At 44.6% G+C, this 12,150-nt stretch overlaps 1 protein-coding gene across 1 annotated transcript in view; it reads right to left on the bottom strand.

The window, feature by feature from the left end:
* Positions 1–10,653: 10,653 nt before the first annotated feature.
* Positions 10,654–12,150, bottom strand: part of LOC105565485 — a 5,170-nt gene continuing 3,673 nt past the window's right edge. Inside the window, exons 3-8 of the mRNA XM_012018732.1 lie at positions 11,991–12,146; positions 11,769–11,891; positions 11,637–11,692; positions 11,499–11,577; positions 11,292–11,420; positions 10,654–11,127 (exon numbers count right to left, since the gene is read on the bottom strand). Coding sequence (XP_011874122.1) covers positions 10,930–11,127; positions 11,292–11,420; positions 11,499–11,577; positions 11,637–11,692; positions 11,769–11,891; positions 11,991–12,146 — 741 coding nt within the window. The 3' untranslated portion in view covers positions 10,654–10,929. The remainder of the gene's footprint in view (positions 11,128–11,291; positions 11,421–11,498; positions 11,578–11,636; positions 11,693–11,768; positions 11,892–11,990; positions 12,147–12,150) is intronic.

The raw sequence follows: 12,150 nt of genomic DNA, 5'->3' as shown, positions 1-12,150 counted from the left end.
CGCCCGAGGTGTTCTGAAAGTTCGCCCTGTAACGCGTTTCGCTATTTCAAGTGACAAATCCGCTCGCTCCCGCTAATGACAGCGCACTAGATACGATTGCCATTACTGTTAAATTACTGTTAAACCTACTAGCCACTGTACGCACTTGGACGATCTTTCTGTTCAGAAAAGTCCAAAGACATCAGCAGCATCGTGTACCTAATTCCGAACCGCCGGCAGCATTCACTCATATCGCTCCGATACGTGAAGCTGATCGCCATCGGACGAAAGGAGAGCGTCATTGTCGAAGGTGCCATTATCGGCGCACTTGTATCGTAACACCCGTCATCGCTAGAGCCTTCAGTCTATTACGCGCGTTCTCCAGCTCGACACGAAGAAAACCAGAGAGATGAAGGATCATCGCGCCGTCGACGTCGTCATCGTCATCACCCTCATCGTTGTTCGCCATCGTCGACGTCATCGTTGCGTTTGCGTCATCTTCGTCTCAAAAGTCTCCTCTGGTAGCTAGTGCGCTAGTCGCGTTTGGTCGAAAAAAAAAAAGGAAAATACGAAGAGAGAGAGGAAGAAACAATTAGTCCCCGTTTTTCTATTCGAGCATCAATTCGATAATTTTCCGAACAAACCTGTCTTTAGCAGTACCAGAACTAGATCCTCCTTTGCTCGCCCCGCTCGTCACGACCAAGTTCAGGGCGTAAGCTCTATCTCTTCGTGCGTGCGTCCTCGTCGGTCCTCTTTCCTCCCTTTCCCGCGTTTCCCTGTCCGTTCTCTTTTCGCGGATCAAAGATAATAGATGACGGGAGGCCTCGCGAACGTGGAGACGGTCCAAGAAAGCCGAGAGAACCGCTCTCGGCTCTCTGGAACGTAACTGGAGCTATCGATCGGAGATACGTACGCACCGTCGGTCGAGCGATCATCCCCGATCGACGCAACGTCGTCCCATCGTCGACAGGACGACCGTTGACACGAGGACACTGCCGGTGTTTTCCCCCTTTCCCTGTCCATCGCACGCGCACGAACATCCCCCCCGTCGAATGCCACGAGGCGTCGTTATGACATCGCGCTGGCACATCGCCGCCGGAAACGACGGTCCATGCGACGCCCGACCTTCGCCGGTGTCCACCTCGTCGCGACGCCCGACGCCCAGTGGTGCTCCCGAACGCGAGGACGATGAACGGCTCGCGGCAACCGCCTGCCGCTTCGTCGCGTAAAAAGCTACACGTTTCTTCGACTGTGATTTGCATATCGGAAAAACTTCCCGGACGACCCCAGTAGCACAGTGCATTCGCCGAACATTGGTTAAGCATTGGCCCAATATTTGGTTGTATTGGGCCAATGCTTAGCCAATGCACTGCGCTACTAGAGGAGTCACCCCGGAATTTCACATTCTGAGAACGCGCTCCGCCCTGACCCGATATCTGTGTATCCGCTTAATATACGCGAGAGATAAACCGCTGACTTAAAAATTTCTACGCCAAATTTGCATCGTCCAGATAGCTCGTAACTCCCGCTAGTAAACGTGGTCTCTCACGGTGGTACGTTGCTAGGTGAATAGCGCTAATTGGTATTATATTAGTAATCGTTGATACCCGCGACGATCTCTAGCGATTTCTACGGTAACACTTTGCGCGAAGGCGGCCCCGAGCCTCGAACGAAAGTTTTGCGAGCCTCTCTCGATCGAAGAGAGGTGCTTGGCGGCTAAATCGCGTTTACCAGAAAATTCAGCGGATATCACTTAAGCGGAAGAATTAACGGCGGCTAAGTGATACTCGCAAAGTTCTACTACCTCGACCAGCGGTTTAACCCTCGGCCAGACATATCACGCCTGCTCTGAGCAACGTTTTCGACGTCTCTACACTACACCTCCCTGTATCGATCACGAGGAATCGGCTAGGTGATGTTTCTTCTTCGCGAAAAAAAAAACGGCATGGCAAATACGAAATCGTATGATCAAACCTGAGAAGCGACGTAACTTGGGGTAGATTGTGCCCCGCGTGTCGGTTGATCATTCGTTCGTCGAGTTCCCTTTTGACGCGCGTGAAAAAGCAGCGAGGCACTTTTGATGGTGTACAGTTGGACCACAGGACGTAGCTTTGTACAAGCTTAGCCCGTTAGATCGTACACGGAGAGAATTTTCTCTTAAAATCTAGCCTGAAAATCATATTGGTCATGATGAAATCATGAGCTTTTTGAAATTATACCGTACTACACGGAGAGAATGTTCTCTTAAAATTTATCCTGAGAGTCATGTGATCGCGGGACAATATGGCATTTTGAAGAATTTTATGAGAGTTTTTTGAAATTTTACCACACATTTTATTAGTAAAAAGTAATACTAAGTATAATTACCAGTGAAATACGTGGTAAAATTTCAAAAAACTCATAAAATTCTTCGAAATACCGTCTTGTTCCATGAGCACATAATTTTCAGGATAAGTTTTACAAGAAATCCCTCCGTGTAGTAATTATACTTATTGTTAGTATACATTATTAGTAAAATGTATGGAAAGGTTTCAAAAAACTTATAAAGTTCTTCAAAATGCCACGTTGTCCCGCGATTACATGATTTTCAGGATGAAATTTGAGAGAAAATTCTCTCCGTGTAGGAAACCTCTACGCACTCTTCCTTGTAATTCGCGTCCCAATCGAGATTTTTAGACCGCGTTTGGTATTTAGAGGCAAAAGGAGTTACTCTTCGTCGACGATGGGGTGAGGTATAGGGAAAAAATGTAACGGTTAAAAGTAGGAAAAGAGAAATAAGAAAAAGAAGCAAGTATATATAATCCCTACCTTTTTACTAACAAAATATCGAACTCTAGCAAAAGAATTTTCGTCTATCTTTTTCCAGTAGAATTTTTATTATAAATCATTCAAATGATATCTACTTATTTTACTCAGAAAGGTAGACGAGATCATTCATTAGGTGAATATTTGCCAGTAAAAAGACAAGGGTTCATTTACCTTCTCTTTCAGACATTTCGCCTCCCCGTTGACTAGATCTTTGGGGACGCAGCTTTTTTTTATCCCCTGATTGCAGTTTTAAATTTCTGACCAGGATCCAACTCTAATGAATGGATTCAACCCTCTAAAAGTCAATCAGTGCATTATCACTGAAAACAGTTATAAGTATAGCACTGATGTATTCAGTAGAATACTTCAGTGCCATACTTGGAACTGTGAATCAGTGAATTTCATTATTTTCAGGGATAATCCACTGATTGACTCTTAGAGAGAAGGATTTGAAACGGAAAATCACGCAGGGACCTCCTAGGACTTATTGTTAGTGGGTTAATTAAACATCTCTCTCGTATTACCCGCAATCAATGCTGTCGGCACAATCAACCCTCGGAGTACTCGTTCAACTTATGGCGACAAGAGCAACGACGTGAGCAATGTGATTTTTATAACGGGTATTTTAATGAGTAAAAGGGTGTTCGCGCACTCACACTGTGTCTCGTTTGTTGTAATACGATAGCTCACTCGGGAGAACGTTTCGACCAATAGGTGTTCACTGAGAGAAACAATCAACTCTTCCAGTATTTCTATTTAGCTGTAATTAGCGCGATACCAATCGCGCGATATAGCGAGGTGTAGACGAAGCGATCTCTCTCTAGGACGCGACGTTTCAGAATGTGACTGGCGGAAGCGCGCGACGAGTGCACGTCGCAGACGTCAGGATAAACTCGATTGTGCGGCACGCACGTTAACAGAGATCCGTTTTCCGGACGGTCCACTCGGCCGGTGTTCCTTTTTTCACCGGGTCGACGGGTTTTCGATTTCGCGTACGCACCATTCGGCGTTGGGTACCGCAAGCGATATACCACTGCACCGCGCATTCCCACCTTGTCCTATTGTTCTGGCTGTTGCCGAGTTAACCCGGGTTCACAAGTCGATGAAGAATCTGGTGAATATCAAGTTGAGGTCATGAGCAAATCAATAACCAAGGTGATACTTAGAAGATTTCATTAGGATACCTGGGAGAATATTCTGTAGACGTCCGCGATCTAGTCATGTTTCAATTGATTTCATATTGAAGTCGAGTCAACATCTTCATCGACTCGACTTGAATACGATGTCTACCAGATATCAACTAAATCATTAATAATTGGTCGACACTGACATGATACCTTCTATATATCTAATAGACGTCGACTATACGTCAATAAAATATCGACAAAGTATTTATACGGGTCTTCCTACGAAATTAATGAAGAATCTAGTCGTCATCAAATCAAACGGTCCGAAAAAAACATGATCGATATTGATATGATCAACTTGTGAACCTGGGAAGGGACAAGGAATAGAGTCTCTTGCCATGCGTACGACAGAGGGAAGCCTTTTTCCCTTAAGGGAGAATTTCTCTGTCGCACGCGTTGTAAGAGACCCTATCCTTTTCCCACAAGTCGACAACACTGGACCCCATCGTGAATGTGCGGTCCAGTAGCACGTGGTCTATGTTGGGTACCAACGACTATCGAACCGTCGATCGCCGAGCCCTTCTCGCCCCGGACGATAGTCGTTCCGCGTCTTCTGTAATCTCGGCGGACCCTCGGCAAAAGTGATCCCCCCGCATTGCCTTCCCCCGCGCACCGTCGCTCGCCCCAACTGTAAGTCCCCCTTGTATCTCGCCAGGCTTGAAAATACGCCGCGCGTATCTGTCCGTTGCGCGAACGACCGATTCGGCTTTGAGTCGTATCTGCAATCGGTAGACATTGGCACTATCGCACGTTCGTTACTTTTACAATCCCCTGTCCTTTTTGTTTTCTTTGCAGTTTAGCGCACGGGTCCTGAAGCCCATTGTCGCGCGCCCCCCCAAGTAACGCGGGCCACCTCTCGTCGTTTCTCGAGATCGACCCGGAGCGCGTGCATGTGAAACGATCACAAAATCGAATTGTGAAGTTTCCCGCGCGCGCGAGATTTTCCTCAAATTCCCCTCATTCAATTGTACGCGGGTTCTTGAAATCGACCGCGCGAAAGGTGCATCATCTTTGAAACGATTAACCCCAACATGGACGAAGTAACGGAGGGCATGACGAGTGCAAAGAGTGAGGAAGTAAGAGGCATTGCGTGAGAACGTGCGAGTGCGTGTACGCGTTGTGTGTGTATGAGCGTGCATGTGTGTGTGTGCGTGTGTGTATGTGTGTGTGTGCGCGCGCGCATATGTGAAGCAGAGAGAAGGAGCCATGAAGCTGCAGCAATAATATAATTATAGGTGTTATGGAAAAAAAAATAATTAAAGGATAATCCCATCGGCGAAATGAGAGAGAATGAGCGATATTGTATGTAAACGGATGTATATGTATACATATACATATTTAAAATATATATATATAAATAGATAGATAGATAGGTAGATAGAGAGAAGTGTCGCGAGGAGAAAGAAGAATACTATTATATTACGACAATTATTATTATTGGCAGCGCCTATATATTGCTCCTCGGCAGATTAATGTATCGGGCGGAGTGCTGGCGACGTTAATGTTAATGTTTTGTTGAGTATATTACAATTATTACGAACGTTGAGGTGCATACATTCTACAGAGATGATTATGGGTTAATGTTTAAACGGAAGGGGATAGGGAGGGGGGGGGGAGGGAAAGAGAGAAAGAGAGGGGGAGGGAAATGATGTAACGGCGGACACGATTACGATTTGTGCACCGCGCGTTAAAAGCACGTTGCTGTAATAATTAACATTAAATAATAATAACGATGATTAAGAAGATATTAAGATCACACCTTGCATTGTACAGAAAGCATAATAATTGTTAGTTTAGGTAGAACAAACATTACGATCTACTATCTAATTATAATCCAGTACGACTAAGATGGCTAAGATTTAATCGCGTAATCCCTCTGTCACGAGTTACTGCGGTCGCGTAGGCAGGTACATACCGCTCTCTGATATTTATTGTCTGCCTGATCAGTGGATTTCGTTGAAGAGAGGACGCCTTGTCCGTGCCGTCGAGAAGCTTCGCTCTTTACTTAAAAGAGAAGGAGGCGAGATCCTTTCGGTCAGGGTTTCCACCCGAAATGGGTGAAGAGGAATAAAAGGATTCCGCGGACGCGAAAGCGAGGTCTTCTTCTCTTTTTCAAGCCTACGTTTCCACCCTTCGGCCGCGTGTTCGCATTCCATCTCCCCGTGCTCCATCGAGTCGCCTAACTGATCGTCCCGCGAGGCGCAAGCGTTTTCCCTTCCCGCTGTTTAAATCCACGTCGGTCTTTCGCGCAGCCTCGTTCGCGTGCGATCGCCTTATTTCTCGGATCAATCGAGCTCCGTTAAACGGATCGTCGTGACGAGTCTGTCCGGACCATCCGATGTTATCCTGCTCTCGCAGAAGTGCACAGCCTCGGATCTCGTAACTTTAGCTTTAGAGCGAACTCCTCGTGGTAGGAATTGAGAGAGAGAGAGAGAGAGAGAGAGAGAGAGAGAGAGAGAACACCTATCGTCGTCAATTTCTTATCGCTAGGTAAAGAGAGAAAGGAGAGAGTGAGATTCTATAAGAGTAACGTTATCGGCGCACGACAGCTGACTGTACGTTAAACGAATCTGGCCTAAAGATTTAAGGAATGTCGCGTTTCCTCGTCACTGTCAATCGACCGATCATCCTGACGCTCGTCCTCGTCCAGGACCGCTCCAGTCCTCCCGGACCGAGGATCGGCCGTACGAATGTCTATTAATCTCCTTGTCTTCAATCTGTACGACTTTTATCGCTTTCGACCTCGCTCGTTTCAGCACTCGAAATCCTTTTCACGTTTTCAACGACCTCGTCGTCACTGTCGTCAAGTTGAGACGCAGGAAAGCGTTTTCTTCCTCTTCTTGCTTTTTTTTTATCTGGCGGCTTAAATAGCAGCGAACCGGAGTAACGTTCGCGAAGGCTCTGTCGCGAGCGTTTTCCTCGTGAGCGTCTCATTAGGTAGCTAATTGCGGAAGCTGGCACGTCTTCCTTGAGAAGCTTCGTTGTTTTCTTTTTGTTCCGAGCGCAAGCGAAACACCGCAGTTAAAGCGCAGCAAAACGTGTCGAGAGGGACGAACTATGAGAAACATAACAAACGACAAACCTAGTCACACAATTTCCGCGTTCTCGAATTATATTTATTCATCGCGATTAGCCGGAGTACACACCGCGGGAGTTCGAATAGAAGGAGAGTGAGAGAGATGGAGAGACATCGTTTAATCATTAAATACACTTCTTCATTGCATTTGTACGTAGAATAGGATAGAAGAGAAAGATTTGTGCAGCGGATCGATCTACGTAGGGATCTTCGGACGTGCGACCCACGATTTCCGGACGTGCAGACGCACGCAGGAGAGAAAGGAAGAGGTGCCCGGCGAGAAATGACCCCGGCGATCGGTGTCGATTCAACGAATCATTTCTCACTGGGGGGGGGACGAGCGTGGAGGAATCCTGGGTGTCCGTGAACACGTGGGTCGATGTCATGTCGGTGCAATTATTAATTACGAGAGGCTACTTCAATAACCTTATGAGTGTCAATTCCAATTTCAAGTGTAAATTGTAATTTCACGAGAGTCTTAAGAGAAAAGAACGAAAAAGGGGGGGGAGGGGGGCGGAAGCAAGAGAGCGGGAGAGAGATGATGCGGCGTCAAACGACGGGAGAGAGGATCTTGAACGGTTTAAAATATTTAAAAAACTAAGAGTCGCACGTATTTCACGGCGTGGCAAAGTGAGATTACTGATAAACTTAATTTATCGAAGCCGATAAAAAAATCTTAGGGGCGAAAGGTAGCGTGTGTGTTTGCGTGCGAGGGAGAAAGAGAAAAATGTGTGTGCGCGAGGTAAAAGAATGAGAGGTAGAGAGAATGTTAAATTAAAAAGATAAAAAAGTAAAAAAAAGACAAACTAAATCGTAGCACGTGCAGGAGTAACGGAGGTAATGGATACTTTTTATTGTAGCTATTTCATATAGATGAGATTCGTAAAAGTAATAAAAAGAAAAGGAGCATACTGTACTAACAGGAATATTTACCGAAAGAGAAACTCTAAGGTCAACGGTGTTTTTTCTGCCTATACGTATATCCGACATCTCGCGAGCGCGCTGTGTAATTTCTCTCCGCGTATAAGAAACTCTAAATGCTGAACGAAAAGCCGCAAAAAGGGCATACAAAAAAAAATCCGACGGCAGACGTGTCAATATAAATCTGGCATCTCTTGCGTTCTTGTCTCTGACTAATGATTAACTATTACTAATACTGTTATTATCACCGTCATCATCACCACCATAAACACTGTACAAAGTCGGCAATAATTTTAAGAGACCCGCCCCCTGAGACCCGTCTTGTGTAACCGTTCGCTCGGGGACGAGCGAGGTGGAAGGTCGCCACCTCGTCGGCTCCGAGGGAAGCCCTTCCCCTCCGGTTTTACAGGCGAGGAGGGGCTACTGAATCTTACGAGTTGGAGAGAGTGAAAACCAACATTCGGACAATGAAAATGTCCAAGAAATATCCGACGGACCACAGTAACGTTTGATCCGCGAGTGGTCGTGCTACAAGCGTCAGTTTCGCGTGGCTATTACGCAATTATTGTAAAAGTGGAAAATAGAAATGGAACGATCGGAGAAAGTAACGATTAGAACGAAATTAAAGAGACAAAACTTAAGACGGTAATTAAAGGGAAAACGCGTAAATTTGTGCTTCGATTAAAAGTCTCTTTTAGTCGCACTAAACAATGGTACAAATTATCGGTCTATCGTAGAGGAGAGCCCTCTATTATGAGACAGGATTCTAATGTGAGATCGTAGGTTTTCAACGTCCAAATTCAACCAGAAATCTTTTTTTCGCAACGATTACACGATCTACCAATCAATTTTCTGCTAAACAGATTTCACTCCAAGGGCTATAAATTCACGGTGGAACCAACAGACGATGCCTATTAATTCAGCAGAAACTCCGCTATCCCGTATTAGAAACCTATCTCATAATAGGGGGACTTGCTCTACAAGTAAATATCTACTTTAAGTTTCGATATTTGACAATTTGATAGAATATGTAAACGAATATATCTTTACTTGAATCATATTTGTCGCGTCTCAACGCGATCACTCGCGGATAGAATGACATTCTCAATCCACCGTTCTTATCAAGTTACTCGTCTCGTCAAGCTTAAGATTTCAACAACGTCGGCCGATCGTACTAGCATCCGCTCTAAGAAAGGGTGTCGATTAGATTAACATCTGAAATCAATCGATATTGATGGAATGAAGCGGCGAAGATATTTCTCGGACTTTTGTTGCTCGGATGTAGTGGCGATTAATACCGCAGTAGAGATAACACGTGATCAAGTGAATGTGCCCTTTCGTCGTGTAATCAAGCACAAAAGGAAGAATCCCTTTTACGAGCGTAGCAGTAGGCCTCTAGCCGTGTGTCCGGCAAGGAAATCTAGCTGCCTTCGAGGACATCGCTGCAAAACTGTAATCTCGTCTCGCCGGCCGCGCGAACAAAAAAATGCTTATCGCTTTCGCAGCGCAATTTTCGCTCTACGGGAACCGTTACTTCTTATCACTAGAGCTCGCATCACCTTCAGACTGCGTTTATCACTCCGGCAGCCCCGAGGCGGACGGCTGGCGAGGGAAAATTTATCACGAAATCCGGTGTGTCGAATGCAGTTAGAGGTCGCCGGATTGTGCCACGAAAAAGTAAAAACGCGTTTATTCTCTCGACCAACGAGACTCGAAGCGGCGGCTCGCGTCAGCAGGGGCAACTTTCGGCCTCGAGATCGCGGCTTCGTATCCTCGTGACGATACGCGAGCTCGGAAAACACTTAAGCGATATTTAACGATATCTAAAACACTTGGACTGCCTAACGAAAAAACAAACAAACACGACGTCTGAAGAATTGGGACATTCCGAAAATAGGGCGTCTGTAGGAAAAATCGAGGCATTCGAGAAATTCGAAACAACCGTAAAGAATTACGATGTAAAAAGAATTGAACGGCGTCTAAAAGAATGAAAATCTGAATAATTAGGCTACTCTGAAGACGCTTGGAAAATTACTATGTCCCGTGTTAAGTGTCTTAGACACTTGGGTTGTCCGGCGCGACCGATCTCTCGTGACAAAAGTCCCAATTCGGCAAGACGCGACGTCCGCTCCTTCCGGCGCGAATCGCTAGTTTTCGCTCGTGCCGCACTCAAGAAACATCAACGATGTAAGAATAACGACTCTCGATATTCACACACTCATCCGCAAAAGCGAAAAAAAAAGAAGAAAGGAGGAAAGTCAAGCGTTCACTGTACAATTATATTCTTTTACGTTGTAACGACTTACAATTGAGTAGTCGGGTAGCATATTTTGCATTACCGATAACAACAGTAGCGTGTCACTCGTCTTAAACCCTAATTTTATATATCATTCGAGATAAGTAATCCGCAAGAATAAAGATTATAACCAGCACTACAGTGAAGTTACTATACATCTGTAGATAAGCGGTCCGCAAGGAGAATTCAAAAGAACCGACACGATGTTCAATGTATTTAATGATCTTCTTCGAAGGGTGAAGAATATATGAATATATGGGGAATAAAAGAAAAGAGAGAACGGCCTGGTTTCTTGAGTCCTCTCAAGCATCTCCTCCAATCCTCTGCAAATGCAAGACGCGGATCATGGCCGGCGGGAGTGGCGTAGCCATAAAAAACAACGCTTCGTATTCACATATGATTTATTGTAGATAATATCTTGTTAGATCTAATTTACAAGTAGGTCTAATTACAAGCTATGTAGGAAACAAGCTCACTTACTAAAGTAGCTTCGAAATCACACGCAAATAAATTCCATTCTAATTAAACGTTATACATGTAAGTACGCAATAACAAATAACAAGACACATCAAATAAATAATATATACAAAATACAAATGCAAGTTACAAGTTTAGTAAATGAAGGAGATATCGCGCTATTTCTGTAATTATGTACAATTTGTTTACGTATTAGGACAAAGCATGGAATCAACTCGATCTGTCACTATGTTCGATCGACTCAGCAGCCCATCCGCGAACTGGCCATCGTTACCATTCCTTTCCGGGCCGTGAATGGCCTTTTTCCGTATAAAGTAGTTCACCACTGTGGGATCCGAGTAAGACATGGTCAATCTGCATCCCCAGGACAAAAGCGCCAAGGGCTGCACAAATAGGACGACGATTAACAAAAGTACTTGGTAATCTTAAGAATAGTAAGTATAATAAAAGTTCTGATAATAATTCAAATCTTTTATAGGCAGGTTGAGATATCAGAAAACTTGAAAAAAAATGATATGTTAAATTCCTGATGCAATTCTATACTTACTCGTCTTGCATCCAAATAACTGTACGGTGTGATAACGTGCCGCCAGAGACATTTCTTAACGAGACTTTTCAAACGTTCTACCTCTAGTGGATTTGCGCACGGATGATACAGCATGACGATCGCACCGTGCTGTTAACAATAGGATAACGAACGTGAAACATTTTGATAATAAATTTATAAATAATACACTGTCGCAGCTACGATTACCTCGAGACTATGCAGCCATCTCTGTTTGGGCAAGAACTCGTATTCTCCATAAACTGGCCACAAAGGTCTATGGGGACCACTGCAAACCGCATATAAATATTGTTAAGGATTTACAGCAAGAAAATATCAGATACTTACTAAAGTGGAATATCGTCGTCGTATTCAATTCGCTGGTTCATACATTTATGAGCAGCCTGAGAAAAGACTTGGAATTAAAATTTGCACTAACAAACAGTGTATTTATTGACAACAAATACGGGATGTATTTACCTTATACATCTTCGGGATGTTCTCGCAATAAATTCTTGGTCTAATAATGTGACTCGGTTCGATATTATGACCGTAGCATGTATATTCCGCTGGAGTATGATCCCAGTCAATACTTAAGTTGGTCTGAAATTTTATCAACATCAAAATGTACGCTGCATTCTTTGTAAAAGGTATTTAAGCGTTCTTTTCGCAATTAAAACAATCTATAGAGACTATAGTAACCTTAGCATCGTCACAATCTGGTGACACATGGCCCATGTACATCTCGTGAGGAAATTCCATTACAGATTCGTATTCGTATTGCTGATTTTTCGGCAACACCTTGGACGGGGGTTTTGGATCGTCCGGTCTGTCAGGCATCCAACGTCCAGACCAATGCGTC

This window comes from Vollenhovia emeryi, unplaced genomic scaffold (assembly GCF_000949405.1).
Source record: "Vollenhovia emeryi isolate VEMERY1.0 unplaced genomic scaffold, V.emery_V1.0 DF939152.1, whole genome shotgun sequence".
Lineage (NCBI taxonomy): Eukaryota > Metazoa > Arthropoda > Insecta > Hymenoptera > Formicidae > Vollenhovia > Vollenhovia emeryi.
Note: the sequence above shows the minus strand (reverse complement) of the source record. Positions and strands in the feature narration are given on the sequence as shown.